The sequence below is a fragment of the Glandiceps talaboti genome, chromosome 13, assembly GCF_964340395.1.
Source record: "Glandiceps talaboti chromosome 13, keGlaTala1.1, whole genome shotgun sequence".
Taxonomy (NCBI): domain Eukaryota; kingdom Metazoa; phylum Hemichordata; class Enteropneusta; family Spengelidae; genus Glandiceps; species Glandiceps talaboti.
This window is the reverse complement of record NC_135561.1, coordinates 6669691-6678517: the sequence shown is the minus strand read 5'-3', so window position 1 is coordinate 6678517 and position 8827 is coordinate 6669691. Positions and strand designations below refer to the sequence as shown.

Below are 8827 nucleotides of genomic sequence, written 5' to 3'. Positions count from 1 at the left end.
TGGTAGACTATTGAATAATGTAGGACAACCTGAAGATAAAAGGTTTTCCCTGCATCTAAGCCAATTCCTTTGTACCCAATCCCCAGTGTGGTGTGTGATGGTTGAAGGTACATCAGTAAAATATGAGTAACAAAATTCAAATCAAATTATCCTGAGTTATTCTTACATTCTCAGCCATATTAACGCATTGTTAAATTCTCTGCTATACATTTTCTGATTCTCAACCAAACTTACTCATTGTTCAATTCTCAACCATACCAATTCATTGTTAGATTCTCTGATATACATTTTTTGATTCTCACCCATACCAACTCGTTTTTGGATTCTCAACAATACTTACTCATTGTTCAATTCTCAACCATACCAACTCATTGTAAGATTCTCTGATATACATTTTTTGATTCTCAACCATACAAACTCATTGTTATATTCTCTTATATACATTTTTTGATTCTCAACCATACTTACTCATTGTTCAATTCTCAACCATACCAACTCCGTGTTGGATTCTCCAACTTGTTAGATATGCAACAATCCTAAGCACTCTACTCTACCATGAAATCATTCTCAGCCATACTAATTCCTTCATTTAAACTATCAAGAAGGCTGGTTGCCAAATAATCTTGTGTTGTCCTAAGGTGTTTTGATAAACTGTTCAACAGTGACAATGTTGCTAACTGATACATGCTGCCATGGAAACGTATCATCATGTGACCTTTGTAATTTCAATGCACATTGCCATAGAAATCTGTGAGTAGTAGAAAATGTTGAAGTAAAAGATTAAATTTGCAGAAGTAATTATGTATAATTCCCATATCTACTTAACACCTCCTAATTCAATTATATAGTAACAAGTTATAGTAACAAGTTGCAGCAAAGGTTGAACATAATCTATATTCCTTGCATTTATGTTGCAGGTGGGATTTTGACAAATAACAGCAATTTTAAATGTTACTCAGTTAGAATAGAATATATTTTGAGGGGTTATCAGTTATTTTAGTTGTGTCTGTGTTAGTTTGTGTTTGTGTTTGTGTTTGTGTCTGTGTTTGTGTTTGTGTTTGTGTTTGTGTTTGTGTCTGTGTTTGTGTTTGTGTTTGTGATTTTGTGTTTGTGTTTGCGTTTGTGTTTGTGTTTGTGTTTGTGTCTGTGTTTGTGTTTGTGTCATTTTAGTTTGTGTCCGTTTGTGATTTTGTTTGTGTTTGTGTTTGTGTTTGTGTTTGTGTCATTTTATTTTAGTTGTGTCCGTTTGTGATTTTGTTTGTGTTTGTGTTTGTGTTTGTGTCTGTGTCATTTTAGTCGTGTCCGTGCTAGTTTGTTATTTTGTTCCTGTCCATGTAAATTTGATTTGTCAATTTGCAATCCTGCTGTAAGAATCCTTAATACAAATTCTTGTGAAAGAATTGATACAAACAGAAATTTAGTTTTTCAATCACCAAAGTCTGATTTGAAAAATACTTTTGGTTTGTTTTTGTGGTAGTTCATTCTAATCACAAAGCTATGTTTTTCTGAATTACTCCTTGCCTTGAATGATTGCTGTCAATTTTTGGGAATTTTCACATCACTTTGTCTCCGGTCATGTAAATAGCGTTATGGTATTTCAGTAAATTTTTATCCCTTATAGAATGGGTTCCAATAAAAGTTAGTTTTTTTTAAAGATTATCTGCGATCTTTATGTTTACGTAACTATAGCAAAATACATACACTGCAAAGTGCAGTGGTGCTCTGATAACTTATGTATACACACTAGCAGACTATCAGCATTTACCAACAGCTGTATCTTCCAGCTTGTAAAACACATGCCACATTTCACATGGATGTTACACTACACATTCATTACTTATACTGCAGCAATATTACGGGGCTTGCTTTTTTTTTCTCCAAAAATATAAATATCTGCACTTTGTTTTTCATTGTTAGTTCAAGGTGTACTGAATAATTGACCTTTGACCTTATAGAGTTGATTGACCACACATCACACTGGGAACACTGGAAGGTTGGCAATTTGCATAAAAGTAGTCAACAGTAAAAGTCAATCCCTTATCAAACTGATAAAAGCTTTGAAAACAAGAAATCATTCAACTATTGCACTTGACTGGGGTAAATATGACTGATAAAATCATTACACTCCTTTTTATTTTGTATGATTACTTCTTATATTGTCCTGTTGATTCAAAGTCTAGAGAGTTTTTGTGTCAACTAGTTGAGCTGGAATTGTACTAGTTATTCTGCCATATTTTGACATAGAGGGCGCTCTTGTAATCACGATATATCAACATAGCGGGCACTCTTGTAATCAAGATGTTTTGACAAGTTTTGACACTATCAGTTGTGGTCAAAGATCTGAAAAAGAACTGCAGTATACTGCATATAAAAAATTTCAGACTTAGTAAAGATTCAAAACTATATAACCTCATCAAATTAGTTGTTTTGTGTTTTTAGAAAATATCAAATCAAAATTTGACAATTTTTGTATTGTTTGAAAAAAAATGTAAAACTTAGGTTAAAAATCAAAGTACAGGTAGATGATAATGGAATTTCCTGAATTGGTGGCATAAATTGAACATTTCAGACATAATTGATCACATTTCCATTTGTGCGGATGTTCACGTTATTAAAACACAATATGAGTTATCAGATACAACAAACCAAAAGCTCATGTGCCCTAGAGTCATAACATCTTAAAAACTTCAAAACATGCTTGACGGTATGTTTCTAATAAGTTGCACTTTGACCTCTCTTACTGGATCAACAGATCAATATACAGTTTCAAAAATATGAAAAGACAAAATTTCTTTCATATTAAAATATTCCCCATTTTAAAGTTTTGTAACAGCCTTTCTTAACCAGCAGTAAATGTAATGATGTGTACGTATTTACCCTGATTTAATACTATGAGTAGTTGACGCATTTGGTAGATCTAAATATTATTTGACCTTTGACCTTCATAAGTAAACAAGATGCAAATACAAGGGGTTGAAGTCTATCATGAATATGTGGGAATAAAATATCAAAACATCGCTTTTTTTAACATAACATAACACCTGTACAATACACTTGACTAAGGCAATACAAGCGTTGTGTAATTCTGTAAAACGGCATGGCCTCTTTTACAGTAGAATGTTCCCCAAGAGGTCATAGTTCACTGGTCAGATTTGAACAGTTACTGTGTCTCATGACAATGGTTGTCCCAGATATAGGGGGGGGGGGGGGGGGGGGCATAGTTCATCTCATTCCTAGTGCACATTAAACAGCTGCAGTATGACAGAGTCTTGTTCAAAAATTGTAAATATTTCTTATGAACTTTAGGCAGATTGTTTGATCATAATTAACACTGAAATTACATTGCATTGCACTAATGCAAGTCATGACAAGACAAGGCAAGGCATGGCAGCATGAAAGACAGTTGTTTTGTTATAACCATTGCATTCTGAATATAAATTAGTACAGTGTTGAGAGTAGTATTTGTTGATGTACAATATTTGAGCTTCTTTGGACAGTGACATACATTGACCAACTCTGTAAGTTACACATGACATACTGTATTTTCACTTTGATCAATTATGAGCTCTCTCTTTACTTGGTGTGTACATTACAACACCAGAGGGCATGCTTTGTCTGAGGACATCACAGCACTTGTGGAGGCTCTTCATCTGGCAAATAGTCACAAAACTAGAGGACACTCTTTATCTGACAGTCAGATGTGCAACACCAGGGGGCGCTCTTCATTGAGGAGATAACATATGGGCATGACACAACCCATGATTGCCACAGTCCCACATAGGTGTCATAAAATATCTGGTTTTTAGCATTTTTGACTTTGTTACAAAAATTAGTACTCTTGATTGAAATAAAGCAAATGTACTTAGTACTCGGTTAAAGGTTAAGTATTTGGCAGCCTGAAAAGTACATTAATTAAGGTTACTATTTTTTTATCAAATTGACTTGAGGCTACGTGCACAGTGAAGAGTTTGCTGTTTGTACAACACAGCTGTACATGAGCATCATGTCAACCCCATCGGGGTATTTCGTGCTAAGTACCAAAAGCTCAATGCAATCATTGTGAACTTTGTGATATTTTCAATGGTCTGAAGAATCCAAGTTCAGTCAAGGTCAAAATATCAAAGTATTCAATCAAATAAACCATATAGTGAAAGAATGCAAACATCAAGGTATGAATTGTCAAGGTATCTGTACTGTGGTTGTGATTTATGAATTTTTGGTTGTTGATTCAACTGTTTTTGCTTTCCAAGTATAAACAACAACTGCATCTTTTTAATGAACAGTGCCCTCTAGAGCTGACTTGACATAAATTATCAATTTTTACTCTTGAAGAAACCAATTGCTGAAGCCATACTACTAAAGACTGCCCTCTAGTGTTGACTTGGCATTGATGAGCTTCATCTATTGCTGATAATCATTCAGGTCAGAGACCTTTCAGATAAACAGTGCCTCCTAATGTTGTCATAAGACTTTGAAATTTCCAATGGCCAAGGGTAAAGTTCACTTCTGTTAATTCTAGGTGATAAAACACTAACAGACCTTTCCAGTAAAGAGCGCCCTCAAGCTTTGCAGTGACTAAATTACAGTTCAGTATATTTTACATACATAATTGTGATGTAACACCTCCATACAATTAACAAAACAATAACTGGCCTTCCAAAAAAAAAAAAGAGTGCCCTCCAGTTTGACAGTCTCAAAATTAGTTGCGTGACTCAGTATATCTCCATATGGCCAGTTTTGTTTTGTTTTGTTACTTTTTGTAATTTGAAGGAAATCGTACAATTCAGTTGCTCTCATATTTGAATGATTAAATTTCAAGACTAGAATGCCTTCAACTGGAATCGGTTGTTTCAGATGACGGAGTCTAATTCTCCTATTTCGTAAAAAGTGCCTCCTGTGGAACCCCTGTCACACAGTGAAACCTAACTACACGCTACAATACAGCAATGCATTCTTTGCCCTAAATGACATTTCATCATAAGCTTAAAACACCCCCTCCCATACAATCAGCAATTCTAAAAGCTATTATAATAAGTTAACTTTTGGGATAGTGCATTCATTTTCAGGGGGTGAGGTGGATCCAAAATCTACAACCATATTCCTTTCTTTTAAAATGAAAAACTCTTACGGAATGGCACATATATCATAAAATAACGCATTTTCTGAAAATGACAAATGTGTAAGTAAGCCTCTAGCCAGCAGAAAAAAGAGAAAATTAAAACTGGAACAGCCTTGAACAAATCATTACCTGTGAACAACTGTTTATACACAATGGTACAGGAAATAAATAAATGTCAATTTAGCTAGGTGGTGAATGTAATGGGACCACTTAGCAATAGGTGTATTATCAATATGGCTGTCTTTTGCATTGTCCTCCACTTTGTGATATTTTTAATTAATCATTTATTGCAAAGAAGAGAGAGAAGAATTCTAAAACACATTGAATGATTTTACGTTTGTCTAAAGATGACTGAAAGCACTTTATAATAAATATTTCTTATAGATAAACTCTTTAAATACATATTAGTGTTCGAGGATCTGTACATGTCACATCAAAGGAAGAATTGGGTGATAAGAATAAAGAGTATGGCGGCTACAGTTTGTCTGCTGCTAAAACTAGCTGAGATTTGTAAAACCAACAAGTCGATGTATAATTTTCAACACACCTAGAATTTGAAACTGTCACTTTTTTTAATCATTTTATTTTGGGTCATGATCGGTTCTACATACACTGTTGCCCTCTAGTGTGACAGAAAAAAGTTTCTTTTGTTTGTTTGTTTTTTTAAATTTTCTTCACAGCTCTACATTTCATATTTGACCTTTGACCTTTTAAAAGCTATGATCTAACCTTTTGCCCTACTAGGTATCTTGTACATGAAGGATGTGATAGATGTGAATCGAAATTCAAATACAGTGAAATTGACATTATTAAACAAAATATTTACAGGAAAAGTAAGTCTAAATTACCCTTTACAATATTCAATAAGTATCCTCTTTTTAATTGGACCAAAATAGATGAAGAACTAGTTACAGCTGCCCTATTCTTGATATAAGATGAATAAATCACTACGACAGTGAAGTCAACCTCTAATAGCACTCACGCCAATCATTGGTATGTTTCCATAGTGACTGGATCTCTCTACTGCATATCAATGACTTCCTAGTATTGTTAAAATAATCAAGACAACCTACACGCCCGTTACGGCTGCACAAAAAGCACCACGATTTGTCTTCTTGTTTACGTTTCACACTTTGTTCAATTCCTCACTTTTCACTGCTTGGAGTCGGGGTGCTTCGTTTCTTTTTTGTGTTTCTCCTGCGTCAATCGGCGATTTTTTTTCTTCGGTAGGCGATGTAGCATTGAGGATACTGGGTTCTGTGTTTCTTCGTTTGATCTTCAACTTGGATTTCTTCAGCATAGTAGCCTAGGTGATAAAGACATGGGGTTGGAGAGGTGTTAGCAATGAATTTGAGGGTCTGTGTTTCGCCGTTGTATCTTGGTTTTCTTCAACATTGTTGCCTGTGGAGAGATTGGGGGAAGGAAAGAAATCAGAAAAATATAGCAACATAGAAAGAAAAGAAAGAAGCTACTGGATTGGATGGAGGCTAAGCAAGAAGCTAGGCAATTGGGTATGGCATGTCACATGACAACCTTCATTGTTTATAATGAGCTATGTGATTGGCTCTAGGTTATCATGTTATACCAAGACCACAAACAAGAAGCAATACCATTGGCTACTGATTGTCACATGACAAGCAATCAACCTTTATGCAAAAAACATCAGAAAAATACCAAAGCCAAGTTTAGAAGACCTCATATTACACAGAAGAAGAAATCAGATGAGAAATATTTAATAACAAAAAAAAGAATTTACAAATCAAGAGCAATGAAAATAATTTCAGAAGATCTAGAAAAGCACTAAGAATTCAGAAAGCAGTGGATCCAAATTACTAGAACTGTAAACCTGAAACTAAAAGCAACCATTGAATTATTTACATGACACTCTAGTCTACAAACTCTAAAATCTAAAAAAGTTACCAAAACTGAATATTTCATATATATGCATGGAATGTTTGTGTAATGGTATTATTCACAGCATTCTAAACATACCATATCATATGGTGTGAAATGGGATAAGAAGTCAAATAAAAAAATATTTTCGGTGTCATTTTATATTAAGCAGTATTATAATCGTTTGCGATAAACTCTGCATTTCAACAATACCATTAGTGTCTCATCACGTTCAATAGATGGAGAAATTTTGAGGCAACAGTCTTGATTACATGACAGTTTAGAGTGCGTATGTCATCCTACCTGGAGTGCAGACCTGGTTATTACAACTTGTCCTGCAAGTTGCATCCATGGCTCCCCATCTACCTGTACTGGCATGTCACTGTTCATCCATATACGAATCTGAAACATAAATTGTCATTAAGATGTTTTACAGGGTGGTCTCTTAGCTTGTTATGAGAACAGCAATCAGTCCAACTACAATGATGAACCAATTGGGAGACATAGACTTGAGATCAGTAAAATTGGGTTTGATAAAAAAGTTGACAAGTCCTTAAGTCTGTGGTAAAAATGTATTTGATGATGTTTTGACCCCCACATCAAAGGTCTTGTTCAGGGTATAGTAGTGTCTGTCTGAGTCCAGAAAGTTGACAACAGGAATGGCAAACAAGAGTAACAAGCCCTCTCAGCCAATTTGAAATGTAAAATCAAAACTGCAGATATCTCTCACTACCTACATATCATGATTGGCAATATCCATTCAGGGAAGAGATGTGTTTTTGTGAAATTAATGATGCCAGTGTTTACATTTTAGTGCATAAATTTCCACCACTGTGCTGTCATTGCATAATTACTGCAATACCAAAGGCACAGACCTAAAACAACACAACTATTCTTTCCACTTTGTCAATTCCTTACAAACCATACACTCCTGCTGTCTCTTTAGGCCTAAATTCTTCACAAAGCAACATCTATGACAAGATTGACATCAGTGGGCTGACTGGTAAAATCTTGTCTAAGGATCACTCCCTCATATTTTCAGTTAGTGCAATAAGATCATATCTGCTATATACGACGTTATTGTACAGATGTGACAATATGTGATCAGCATTTGCTTTCAACTCTCTTGGGTACCAAATGACTAAAGTTTGCCAGTATGAAAAACAAAGGTAAATCCCATCATCACACTAGAGGGGGTACTACAAATTTTATATACATACATGTGACCCTTGTGCTAGGCGTACTCCAGTTCTAAGACCACTTTGAATCTGTCCCATGTGAACAATACCAGTGAGACCAATCACTTCCAACAGACCATCAGATGGAGAAGATCTTTTCCAGCGTCCACTCCCATCATCATCCTGACCCCATATATCAGCTCCTGAACCCCAGCTGTATGGATAACATAACATAGTTTCAATCACATATATCAGTTCCTAACATGTACTCACCATAGCTTCCATCAAATCATGTATCCTATCCTTATATTTTTCCATTTCCCTGTGTGCTTCAAGATCTTCCCTGGCCTGCACTGTCACTGATCTTTTTAAAAAGGGTCAACAAGTTTCAAATAACAGTCGATAATTTCCTATCCCTTACTTTGCCTTCTGTAATAACACTGATTGGGCTGGAACCATGCAAATCTCCAAGTGGTAATTTCAACTTTGATGAGTCTTTGATATGATTTTGTGATAAATAGGTGAAAGATCACGATTGCTAAATAAACTAACATATCATTATGCAAACTTGGTGTTGAGACAGAACTTTATGGACATATTGTGACATCAAAAAGTATTACATTATATATACTAATTC

General features: G+C 34.9%; 1 protein-coding gene across 1 annotated transcript in view; it reads right to left on the bottom strand.

The window, feature by feature from the left end:
• Window positions 1-4666: 4666 nt before the first annotated feature.
• Window positions 4667-8827, bottom strand: part of LOC144444988 (diacylglycerol kinase theta-like) — a 71272-nt gene continuing 67111 nt past the window's right edge. Inside the window, exons 22-24 of the mRNA XM_078134538.1 lie at window positions 8233-8404; window positions 7316-7414; window positions 4667-6425 (exon numbers count right to left, since the gene is read on the bottom strand). Of these exons, the coding sequence (XP_077990664.1) occupies window positions 6246-6425; window positions 7316-7414; window positions 8233-8404 (451 nt within the window). The 3' untranslated portion in view covers window positions 4667-6245. The remainder of the gene's footprint in view (window positions 6426-7315; window positions 7415-8232; window positions 8405-8827) is intronic.